At 40.3% G+C, this 12802-nt stretch overlaps 1 protein-coding gene across 4 annotated transcripts in view; it reads right to left on the bottom strand.

The window, feature by feature from the left end:
* Window positions 1-11296, bottom strand: part of LOC146367931 (receptor-type tyrosine-protein phosphatase mu) — a 160191-nt gene extending 148895 nt beyond the window's left edge. For 3 of the 4 annotated variants that reach the window (XM_084913559.1, XM_084913561.1, XM_084913560.1), the window contains exon 1: window positions 10927-11296. In XM_084913559.1, coding sequence (XP_084769685.1) covers window positions 10927-10999 — 73 coding nt within the window. In that variant the 5' untranslated portion in view covers window positions 11000-11296. The remainder of the gene's footprint in view (window positions 1-10926) is intronic. The other variant, XM_084913562.1, reaches the window with a different exon arrangement.
* Window positions 11297-12802: the final 1506 nt, after the last annotated feature.

The raw sequence follows: 12802 nt of genomic DNA, 5'->3' as shown, positions 1-12802 counted from the left end.
GACAGTTCCTTGACCACTAGTCAAGGACATGAGCAGCTTGGATTGAATGCAAGATCTGCTGATCTGCTTTTGGGAGTTTCACAAGCTGATCATGGCTCACAAAACAGTAAGAAACATAGTGAGCTCTGCTAATTAACTGTAGCAGAATACAAGTTCATGCAAACTGATTTTAATTTTTCCTCATGCAAACATGGGGACTACATTTGCCTAGTTACGGTAAGACACCAAAGCCTGTTGCTGGACTTTAGTCAACGGGCTAAGGCAAATTGCAGGGAAAACTCAATTTACAAGTAAACCACAAACTTGGGATAGAAATCATAAACTGGTTTCTTTTAAGAACAGACACCAGTTTGTCTAGTTCGTTGCAAACCAAAAATTTGAGAACTGCAAAACATTGGAGATAAAGTCGTAGCAGCACAGTTTTGTACGTCTAGTACACTCACGGGTATTCTCTTCTACTCCGTTTCACACTTCATACTCAGCATGCTAAACAATTGGACCAACAAGCAGAATCACTAATGGCATTTGTATTAACCTCCTAAGACCCGAACTCTTCCACGGCATGCATTTTTAATTTCTCTTTGATATTTGGGCTGATTGGGACCTGATGAATGTAAAAATAAAGAATTAGCAGATTTATTTTTTTTTACCTAATTTTTTTTCTAAGAAAAATGAGAGCCACATATGAGGATATTCGTTTAAAATTTCGATAGAACAGTAGCAGTATAATGTCCTTGTAAGTGGATATCAGGCCCTTGTATAGCAAAATTGAGTATTTTGGTCTAAATAACCCAAAATGTGATGTCCACATGTGGACGCCAGGTCCTAAGAGGTTAATAAAATCTTACGAAATACTTCGAAAACCATAATCGTGAGTATTTACAGTATGATATATATGATTTTTAATATCAGGGTTGAATAACAAACATTGTCTTTCTTTCAAAACTAGCAGAGCAGTTTACTTACAGTGCATTCCTAATTGGAAAAATACACAAGATGGTTCATCCCAGGTAGAAAGTGGTTTTTAATGTTATGTGATAATATTGTGCAGCTTCCTTAGAGTTACAAGGTTAAGTTACTTTAGCTACGTTAAGAAGTTATTTTATTCTTTTACTTAGAGTGTTGTGTCACTAGATATAATGTTGCGTCATAACCACTGTAACACAATGCCACCACTGCTGTCACCTTGTTTCAGCAGATTCACAATCAGGATTTTTTTAAGTATTTTTATTCATCTTTAGGCATGGGGAAAAAAAAAAAAAAAAAAAAAAAAAAAAGGTCTTTGAACTTCATCTTTTTTTTTTTTATTTAAAAAAAAAACATGTACTTTTCAAATAGTTTTTTTTGTTTGTTTGTTTTTTTACATGTCCACTTAGGTGGACAACATACATTCTGACTTATGAATTTGATGAACGAATAAATAATATACACTGTGTGTTGTGTTTATGTGCAAGTTTGAATAGCTGTCCACAGTAGTGACCACTATGCGTGAAAGGGTTAAACGAAAATGCTCAGAATCATGTTTCTATATGGTCAGAAATGTAATCATTACAAATTTTCTTGAAATGCAATGATAATTTGAAGCTATTACCCCCAATAACTAAATTGGTACATGCTAACAAATAGGTAGCAACTTACCAAGAACTTGTAGGATAAAACAGTCAAAACTAAAAATAGACCTACCTGCATTATAAATTACAGATATCAAAGTTTAATATGCAAGGAAACGTTTTTTCATTTGTTGCTATTATAGCTCGAATATGGCTACCCATCTGTAGCTAGCTGGCAAGCTAGCTAGGATGTAGCAAACCTATAAAAAAACAAAAAAGAAATAAATATACAAATTGTTAATATGCCTACACACAAGAAAGTAACGATGTAGTTCAAACAAACCTAAAGGGTAAGAACAGGAAAAGCTATTTTTGCTACCCCTTCCCCATCCAAAATCTTTCTTTGTAAAAAAAAATTTTCTACAGCGATGTTCAAAACCATTTCCCATTGTGAATATTGTTCCTTTCAGAGATCTGGAAATAGCAAGAGAGAAATCCTGACATAGCCTTGGGATTTGCTCAAAGTCTTAGTAGAGAAGGGAAAAGATACAATTTTTGGTAAATGTTAGTTTCCTCAGTGGGCATAATATATTCACCCAACAGACAAATATTCACACTGTGTTTCTTTTGGTTGTGTCGCTTGAAGCTGTAATGTACAGAAACAGACAATCTACAGTAAAATCCTAAACTGAACAATTAAAATCATTTCACTTTAATATGATGGTTTCTTAACATTATAATAAACATGTCCCCCTAATTATTTTCTAAGTCTAGTGCTATTCATGACACCGAGGCAGTCGGATTGATGATAACGTTGCTGAAAAACCAACTCAAGCTTGAGGCTTTCCGCATTAATTATTACTCCTTCTTTTGCTCCAATACCAGTAAGTCTCCGAGACGTCGCACTCACTGAATTTATCCTCCCGGCCGGCAGCATACTATCATTACAATCAACTTGTCAGATTTCCACCGGTTTGTTTATTCAGATGTGCATTATTCCAAAAACATGTGTTTTCAACTTTGTTTCCGTTTGCAATGCGAAGCTTCCCCCACACTTCTAATGACTCCGGTGCCCTGTAATTTCTTTAGCGTGGCAAACTCTGATTACAGGGTGGGAGTCAAGCTTCGAGCCAAGCATCATCTTTTCCAGTTATTGTTTTGCGTTTGCTCCGTCTTTAACACGGGCCCTGCAGCTGTGTGTCTCAATAGTCGTGTCGATGAAGCAGTATTTAACACCAAAATGACTTAGTACAACAGTTTGCTGCAGTGCAGCCATGGGCTACTGATTTCCAGTGAATTATTTGTTAAGGCATGTTGGCATATTAAACAAGGAAAGTGCAAGAAATGTAGCTGTCATCAGTCACGCTGCCCTTAACCAAGCCGTCCCGAGAACAGCAATTAATACACTTCACTCACATCAGATTTTTACATTGGAGGTTTGCCCCTTGCTTAAAAACAAAAATTGCAGCTGACAGAGGAAAAAAATGAAAAACACTACAAGGATATCTGATAATTCCAGTTCCACAAAGCTCAGGGGCATACAGGGGTCATTCACACAATCATCCTCATTTCCTGATGTTTGAGTAAGACAGCAGTACATTTTTTCCAGCTGTTTATTCTCACTCATTCTTTGCTCTTTTGAAGCCACAGACATTCCCCCCACTACTACCACCAACCCCCTCTGGCCCTGACAGCTCCAGTGTGACCACCCTGCGTGGTGTAGAGCGTACAGTAATGCCATTAAACTTTCCCCTGGGGAATCGGTCATGCGAAGACTTGAGCTTCAGGCCAATACAAAAGAGACCCATTTGAAAAGGAGCCAAGCCCAGCCTGAGGAGGTCAGAGGGTTGTTTACAGAACAACAGTCTCTTATCGGCTGTACGCTTCCCTGAGGAGTCTCCACCGCAAACAGATAACAGCCTCCAAATAGGCGCCAGAGTGTGACCGATAGGAGTATAATCAGGTACATTCTGCTTTGGGAGGAAGAAGTGGAGGATAAGGGTGGATAATAGTGTACTTGACTGTTAGTGGTGCGATGATATGCTAGAGGGGTGTCTCTGCAAGTAGGTAAATAGAAGTTTAATTTCGCTACATGTCTCCCTTCAGAACCCCATAAAAATATATGCAGTGTGGTTTTTTTCTTATTTTTTCTCCACAAGCTAATACCCTTATTTAACCGTAGCCTACCAACAAGGCCAAATTTATCCTCGGGGATCGCTTCATTATTGAACAGTTAAATGGTCAATAGGCTGAGCCAAGGCAGCTTTTAGCACAAGGGCAAATAGACATTGTAAAAGCCAATGCAAATAACTGGCACTCAAACAAGGCCTAATGCATTAATGACTGCATGATGTGCGCTAATGTGATAGCAACAGATTCAGACTGACAGTAATGGAGAATTTTGCCCCTGGTTATACTCATAAGGCCCAGACGGGGACTGGAGGAGGAGGAGGGATATACACCTGCCTACTGCCTGAGCCTTGACAGAATCCTAATAAATAAAAGGAGACAAGGTGAAACAGCAGTAGCAGCATCCCGTCCTCCTCCCACTGCCATCACCTACACTACCACCACGAGTGCGAGCAGCAGCAGCCTACACAGACAGCTTTTTGGCATTAAACGGAGTCTCCTCCAAGTTAGCAAGAGCACTTTCCCCATGAAGGAGGCAACTTGAGTTATTCATGAAATTACAGAAGAAACTTTGCACATTCTCCACGACGTGACTGCAGCAGCAAAGCAGGAGCGGCGGGCGCTTTATCTGGCAAACGTGAAATTAAGCTTCAGGCTTTGGGTCAAGGCCGCACGCTCACCTGAGCCAAATATCAAAGCGAGCGCTATCAGAATCAATTTCGATTCACATAATAACCCCCGGGTTATAGGCGACAATGCTGATTGAACAGCGGATTTTGAAGCTAGGTGAAGGATGAACCCGGGTTGAGGTCAATTCAATTTGAGCGTAGAACCGCTTGCACCTGACTGCCAGTCATTTGTCACAGACAGACGGGAATCTCACAACACGAGGAGCCAACTTTCTGTTTTGAAGATAATGAGTAAAAGTGAGCTGACGCCCTGTGTCTGCGTGCAGAAAAAAAAGGCCTAATGATCAATTGAGCAGCCACACTGTGATGTCCTGATTTAAAATGCTTCTCCTACTCCTCCCTCATTCCCCTCCTCCATCCCGTCACCATTAATAACAATTGAGACCCTTGGAGCATTAATTAGTGAAGATTTCCAGAGTGCCTGGATTCTCCGAGCCACCTACAACGAATGCAGACTTGTGTAAACATGATCCGCTGCATAGTAAGTTGTTGTTTTTCCTGCAAGGATTTTCTTTTCTTTAAAGACATGCTGATGAGATCACAGAATTGTTCGAGCATCCCTAACACACAAACACACTCTCTCTCACAAATACTCGCCCCTCTGCCTCTCACTCTCTCTTCATTAGGCAGCCCCTGTGTTGGCCTGTGTGCGATTCATTAGCTTTTATCCTCTTCATTTGAAGAAGGAGCTGTGTATAATTAGAGCATCTCTGTTTGTCCGGCATCCTTCACACAGTTACATCTCAAGGCATTATCATTCCGCTGCAGAGCTCCCAGATAACATTGCCACATCAGTCGCCTCGAGAATGAACTTCAAACTATTAGTGCCTCTCAAGAATGTAAATAAAATCACTTGCAAATCAACAGCTAATCATTGAGTGTGGAGTGGTACTCCAGGGATATGATGAACCATGTTGGTAGACTTTGCGATCCAAGATTTTAAACCATTTCTTTTGACTCAAAGGGCTCATTCCCATACTTACAGTGCAGTGTTTGTTGTTGTGCTGGCTGCATACTCCAATGGTTTAACCTCAAACTCTGTTTTTTTTTCAGTATGCATCCAGCTTTAATTGGAGCTTTACCCTTCTTTCAAAATGAATATGATCATATCTATCATAGTCTTTTTGTTGCACAGTCATTCAGTGTTCAGACAATGCAGATCCTAAACATACAGCGAAAGCTCCAAGAAAGCTTTTTATGGTTAACAGTGGTATTTTTTGACGAGACACTTAGTCATCCAGCCACCTCACTGAAAACCAACCTGAAGCCAAAACCCACCCACAACATGCTAGAAGTGAATTTAACTGCGATTCAGAAAGAGACAAAAAAAAAAAAAAAAAAAAAAACACCACCAAGTGTCTGCTGACATTCGGGGTCTTTGCTTGGAAAGCATTTTATAGCTGTATTTACTTATGCCTAAACTTCAGCTGAGAGTCACAAAGTTCAAAATCACAGATTTTATGTCTAATGGCCTGAAGTATGTTGCCAGTAAAGTTAAAATGTCACCTTTCTAACCCTACTTAACACTTAGTTTCAAGATGATTTTCTTTTTACTTAACCAGGAAGTGTCTTGAGGTTAAAAATCGCATTTTCGAGAGAGACCTTACCAAGAAAGTACACCAAACGACAATTATAAAATCCTATAACACAAATATACAAGATAAAAAAAACAAAGCAAGTCAGAGTCAACAAGTAACATAATACAGAGTCCAGCTTATGAATAGCAGTTGCACTCTTCAGTTACACGAGTCCTTATAAGAGCTCTGAACTCTCTCAGGGAGACCAAAACAAAAACCCAAATGCACAATGACGTGCACCTTTAGTGTGCTCTAAAGGTTAGTCTACCAAGTTCAGAAAGAAGCCTGGGTACCCTAAAGAGATGCCATTTAGATGGGAACAAATCATAGCAGCTGTTTGTAAGTGTTAAGAGTTCGCACAGGTCAGAAGGGAGCCAACTCCTTTTGGTTTTCGTACGTAACAACATACTGGTGCTACCGTCTCCTCGGGCCTAATGAAGGCCAAGAAACCAGATTATAAAGTGTGCAGTGCTGCATACTAGAAACATAAAGAACTGTGACACACAGAGTCTAGACAACAAAGTGTCAAAGAGGCAGTACGCATGTAAATAACGCCACCGTAATCAACAACACATAGATTTCCTCATGCATGAGGAAGTATCTGCAATTCAGTTTCCACAGCAGTCACTGCACTTGCACCCCCAGTTAGGTTCACCCTTGGCTATCCGTGCACCGCTATGCATTATCAATGTGTGATGTTAAACACAAGTCGGGAAGTACTTTGTAATGAAATGCTGTTTACTTTTTCAGTGCGCTGACGTCTCCTCCTTCAGACACTGATTTTCTAGCATGCCTTCTGGCAAGTTCCACAGAACAGAGGCTGAATAAGCAAAGCTGAATAATGTGTCAAACTCTGTGCCCTTTCTTCACTTCAGTATTTTGTTATTCTGATAATAGGTCTAATGAGAGTGGCAAGTATTGCATAACCTCCTGTGTACTGCTCACTCCTGGTTTGGTTCTAAAGTCTAGAAATTCTTCTGAGTCCCTGACATTAGAACTTTGCCTTTCTTGCTAATGCATCAGATGGGTTTTGTGCAAGTGTGTTTTTTTTTGTTTTGTTTTGTTTTTCTTTTGCACAGTAGTTAGGCTTGATTACTGCATTCTGGTGAGATATGCTGATGTCTATAGCCAAGTAATCTGTGGAGAAAAGAAGACATCAGTAGAAGTTTTGGGGGGGTTACATTTCTTTTTAAGAATAGAACTATTGAATTTTGAATGACTAGCAGCGCAGCAGGATACTATGTAAATAAGGTACTTAAATTCTATACAAAAAACAAAAAAGTATGTTCTATCTAGCAGAAAAAAAACTGAGCATTACTGTCAATCCAGTCACTTTAAATGGTGGTCTAAGAATAGTGTCTATATGGCAGCTCTAATATGTGCAATTCTTAAAGTTTCGTTTTTAAAGTGACACATCCTCCCCAATGTCTACCAGCCATGATCAGTCGTAAGACAGCTCTGCTGACAAACTCAGCAGACCCTTTTCTGGGAAGTCACACATGTACCCACATTGTTTGAACAGCTTCAGTAAATCCATGTGTTTCTACCGCCTTCATTATCATCATAATAAAAGTGTCTGAAAAGCAAAGTTACAGAAGAATGTAGACACCTCACTTTCTGCTTTGTACTATCATCAATCACCACGCAGCTTTTTTTTCTCCCCCTTCTCCTCCGCCTCCTCCAACACTGGTTGAAGCCATCAAATAAAAATAAATAAATTAAAAAAAAAAAAAAAAAAAAAAAAAAAAAAAATCACATGCATATTTAATTTCATTCTCCACTGGTTCACACAAAAGAAACTGCCATCCTTCAGGACACCTTTCGGAAAAGTCTCTATTAAATCTGAGTCAGCTGGAAGAGAGGGAGAGAGGGGGGGAGAAGAAGAAGAAACACTTCATGAGTGAAAAACTATCTAAATTATTGCCAGACTTCAAATGAAGTGCTGTTTATCTTCTCAAGCAGCCAATGTGTTGTTTTACTCCTTAGTCACAGCTTGGATGGCAATCAGGATCGGTCAACCAGGACGCTATCAGCAGCAGTCACTCTGCGGTGACAAACTACAGCTTTACTCTCCAGGCATAGACATTATTCTCAACACACGGCTCACCCCTATCACAAAACAAGGCAGGTTTTATGGCTGCTGGAAAAGGTGGTAAACATAAAGCGCACAGCTCTCTGGAATTTAATGTGCTCGGTCCAGAGACAGAGTATAGATATCAAAGGCCAGGCCTTCTGGAAAAAAAGCAAAAAAAAAAAAAAAAAAAAAAAAAGCTGTCCTCATAATGTAGAAAACAAAAGCACTGGCCATACCCAACAAGTGATTTATAGTGTTGTTTTTTTTGCTTTCTCTCTGAACCTAGAGCATCCGGTGGGCATTGTGAATGCAACAAGGAGGGAGTAGAAGAAAAGAGCAGTTCATCTCTACCTCTGGTGCTGAGAGCAGATGTGCAGGTGCACAAGGAAGGAAGGAGGTGAAAATGATACAGCGGAATTCTGATTATGGATTTTGTTTTGAAATGCTTAAATTAAAAGACTTCCAAAGGGCCGCTCTCTGTGATCGAATTGAGGCTGCACAGTCACGAGGTGCTGATACTGTGCACTGAAGTCGACCGGTGCTCTGGTTACCTCAGTGATCTAATTATCACACGAGCTGTTATCGCATACTCCCCCTAACAAATGCCTCCCGCCTCATCTTCAGGCTCATATTTAGCCTCTACCTCTCCATCCGTGTGTGGCTAATCCGTCACCAAGCCACAGAGTAAAATACATCCAATTGATTTCTTCCTGGTTTACATATTTACACACACACTCATGCAATTAGGAGCACATTTATCGATGGTTTCGCCACCACTGGGATACCTGCAGTGCAGCCCACTCCAATAAATCTGCCATTCGTGAGGTTGCCAGCGGGCAAGACTGATAAACCTGACAGAAAAATGGACTGGGAATACTTTGAGCTTCAGGGTAAGCAAGTTCCCAGTCACTAAAATTGACCCACTGTGCTGGTCTTGCTTGATAAAAGCTATTTGTTTATCCTAAAATACCTAATAAGACTTCTGCAATTCTCTGAGTAGATCCACATCTCCAGTTTAGAGAAAAAAAAGCTGCACACAAATACACACATACACAAAATTGACCAAATAAAATAAATCAGTAGTTATTTGACTGCAAAGTCGTTTTCTTCCATCAAAGTGCTTACACAAACAGTTGTATATCTGAATCCTGATCCATCTGACTTGTTGTCCTCCACTCTTGAGCAGCTTAACGTCATCATCTGGGTATCATATTATATATGTACCATGCTGCCCCCTACAGGCTCTCTGAAAAATGTGTTGTGTGTTGGATCTGCTGAAGTCCAGCATCCAAATATAACTGAAACCACACATCACACAACTTCAGCACACTCACCGATTCAGAGTCAGAACAGTATATACAATCAAAGACATTCAAAGATACAAATCAGACTGTTCCATTTATTTATGAGATTTTTCAAATGCGGCTCTAATTGCAGTGCCAGCATGGAACACTCGCACACTGGACATTCATTGTCCATTCATTGATTGGCATGAATATGGGCTAATGGGCCTTTTCCCGCATAGATAATGCCATTGTGCAGACAGCAAAAATGACCCCTGTTGAGGCTAATTTAGTCTCTGCATGTTAAGTCCCCTTGGGCAACCTATGGTCATTATATTGAAGGTGAAACACTGCCACATCATTTCAGTAATTCCAATAAATCACATAACTATCTGGTACTAATGCCTGAACTCTTTTTTCCCCCCTACACAAAGCTTTGAATAGACTTATTGCAGTTGACATTAGCTTAAGAACTGAATGAATGGGATTAATTTGAGGTGGTGTGCAGTTTTTGTACCTATGTGGAAGCTGGAATCACAAACCGGTCAGACAGAAAAATAGCAAATCCATCAGAATTCAAGAGGAACTCCAAATAAAAAATTTTTTTTTTAAACAAACAAACAAACAAACATTTGCACTTAAAAACAGACCGCGTGCAAATGAAAGAGTTCTTAATAACTTAAACTGTTCGTTTCTGCAGCGCATGTCGTTTAGAAAGGAGACGTGTGGCGCGCACAGTGCTGTTAAGTGCAGATCATTTCCTTTAGCGTGCAGGAAAGCAAAGGAACGCACAGAAAACGTGACAAAACTCTCTATATGACCTGCAGTAGAGGTGTATGGACTTACGCTATGCACAGAAGTTTAATTGCGCGTATAGGCTTCAAACCGCTAAATGAGCTTGGCAAGAAAGGGCGCTTTACGCACAAACTGTTACCCACAGTAAGTCTTTTGGACACGAAACCGCACATTGTACTGAGTGTGACTTATGTCTAGATGGACACTTTGGCATTTTAATTGAAGTTCACATTAAACTGACGGTCAAACGACCACAGAAGGTCTCGTTTAGCTTAACGCTTTGCCGTACCAACAGCGCAAGGTGACACTTGTAGTGCGCGAATCCCTTTGAGGGTAATCATGTTAGACAACAACTTCTCAAGCTCGAGTTAAACACAAACACTGAACTCCTTTAACTTGTGGTTTAGTAAATTCTCCCACCGAATGCAGCGGAGTGGCTCCGTGGCGCACCGGCTCATTGCGCACACAAGCACCGGGGATGGTGAGAACAACTACTGCTTCTATAGAAGTGTTTCCGCTATAAACGGTGACGTTCTGATTATTGTACAAAAACGGAGTTTGGATAACACGGAGTATTTGTGTGCTAAGCTCACTTGTCTGATATAATGCCACTCTCATATAGCATTACTTCCAAGCTCAAGCTTATCCTCGATTTAAAATCGTAAAGACACACAACAGGCTTCAAACTGCAACTAAACTATGACACAAAATAGTGGTTGAACTCATTTTACCCGCATATCAGTTCTACTTCGTGCCCCGGCTGTGGCACAATTAAAGACCAAGCATGTGTTCGGCACCTGAAAAACACTTCCAGGTAATCGTCCTTACCTTTAAAAACTTCCCCTCGAGCGGACAACAGCAGGGTTAATGCAGCAAACAAGCAATTGATAACTTTATCCATGTCGACACCGCCGTCGTCGCGTTAACCCCCAGCCGAGGGGTTAACTGGCAACTCTTCTTTCTTTACTGGAACTTGAATCCTACACCTATACTTTAAGGAGTGGGGAATCTAAAGTCCCTTCGCGTGCTCTTGGCGGAGTGAGTGGAGGCTGTCGCCGACACGGCTGCTCCTTGCCGGCTTGCTCCACACTTGAAGGAGGAATGTGTGAGTGAGTCCTGATTCCTGAATTACGCCTGGATTGAGTGGTCCGGCAGCTCCAGGAGAGCAGCGGCTGTGTGCGCGCTGTCTGGCCAGTAGAGGGCACGTGTGAGTGAGAGACGAGGATGTCCCCTCCTCTCACCTCCGACTGTGCCTCTTATTGGTTTATTTGGAACAGCTGCGAAGACTGAAGTTAGTTTAGTGTGATACTTTGGGGTAGTTAGACCGTCACCATATTAATACTGGCCTGATTTTCTAATTGTTTTTTTAGTTACTTATTCAAGATAATAGACGGACTGATGGATAAATATGTTATATTTAATAAACAGCTAAATACTGACACATAAGACCTTTGTCAAAAACTAACCTTGAACATTTTATAAGCAGAATATTGGAAAGTCATATGTCACATATGTCACACCGTTTTCCCACAGAAATATGTATAGAATATATTAAATCAGTCAGTTATCAGATATAATGAAGTTACCCTACAATTATAACTTCTAATTAGGCCTCTTGTGGCTAGAATGTTATAACAGAATGCTCTTCTATCTGTGATCTGTAAGAAAGACTGTTGCATTCATGTGATTTAAAGCCCTTTTTATGGAGAATGTTCATAAAATTAGACACGCAGTAAAGTTGGCGAAGCAGTGTTTTTAAGCCGAAAAACGAGTAAAATAAGTGGAAGTGAGTCATAAAATAATTCACTTCCACCCAGCACTCCTTTTTTAAAGTTCTTTGACATTTGAACGTCTCTATTTCCAGAACAACTAGGCAAATGTCATTTGCTGATGAACGTCATGATGTGATTAAACTCTTCATAAGTGTAGTGAGATGTTTTTACCTGCATAAATATGGAATATTTAGTCCATCCCCATACATATTATATATACTCAATGCTTCCTATCATACTGCAGACATGCCGGTTGCAGAACATGTGCAAACTTAGTTGGGACTACAACAAACCAATCCTCACAGAAGGCATGTTGAACTTGACACCTTAATGCATTCATTTATTATAACTTCTCCCATCTAGACTCTCATCACAGTTCACCTTGTGTGTCCTTTTTGACCAAATGCATCGATCCTGTTAGAGCAAAGCTGACATTCAAAAAGCGCTCCATTATTTGACCAGGAAAACCACGGCTGCTCCGTCGCCCACATTTTTCCAGCTTCGATGAATCAGTAGTGATGCTTTGTTTTAATATATGCAAATATTTGTTTAAAATTAGATTTATCCGAGACAGCAAGTACAAACAACCCTGGGATATTTCCCCTGCTATATCAAACAGTGGGATGAAGATCAGCTAATGACAAAGTCAACCAATGTCATCCCCTTATTGTTTTTGCATGCATAAACACACATGGCCATTTCACTTGTACCAGCAGTTTTCACGGCTAATTAAAATGCAGCCAGATTGACATGGGTCTACATTTAGTTTCAAAATGACCCCCTGCTGTCAAGGATATATGGTTCCAGTTGTTGTTTTTCTAGGTAAGCACACAAACAATGGCTGAAGCATTTCATAGAAATGCCACATGTCTCTTTGTGGTGTTTTGGTATTGTTTTGGCTGTAACAGTTATGTCGCCAGGAATGCATGATT

Source organism: Perissodus microlepis, chromosome 18, assembly GCF_051167445.1.
Source record: "Perissodus microlepis isolate ML-2025 ecotype Zambia chromosome 18, ASM5116744v1, whole genome shotgun sequence".
Lineage (NCBI taxonomy): Eukaryota > Metazoa > Chordata > Actinopteri > Cichliformes > Cichlidae > Perissodus > Perissodus microlepis.
The sequence above is the reverse complement of the archived record's forward strand: the minus strand, read 5'-3'. Positions and strand labels throughout refer to the sequence as shown.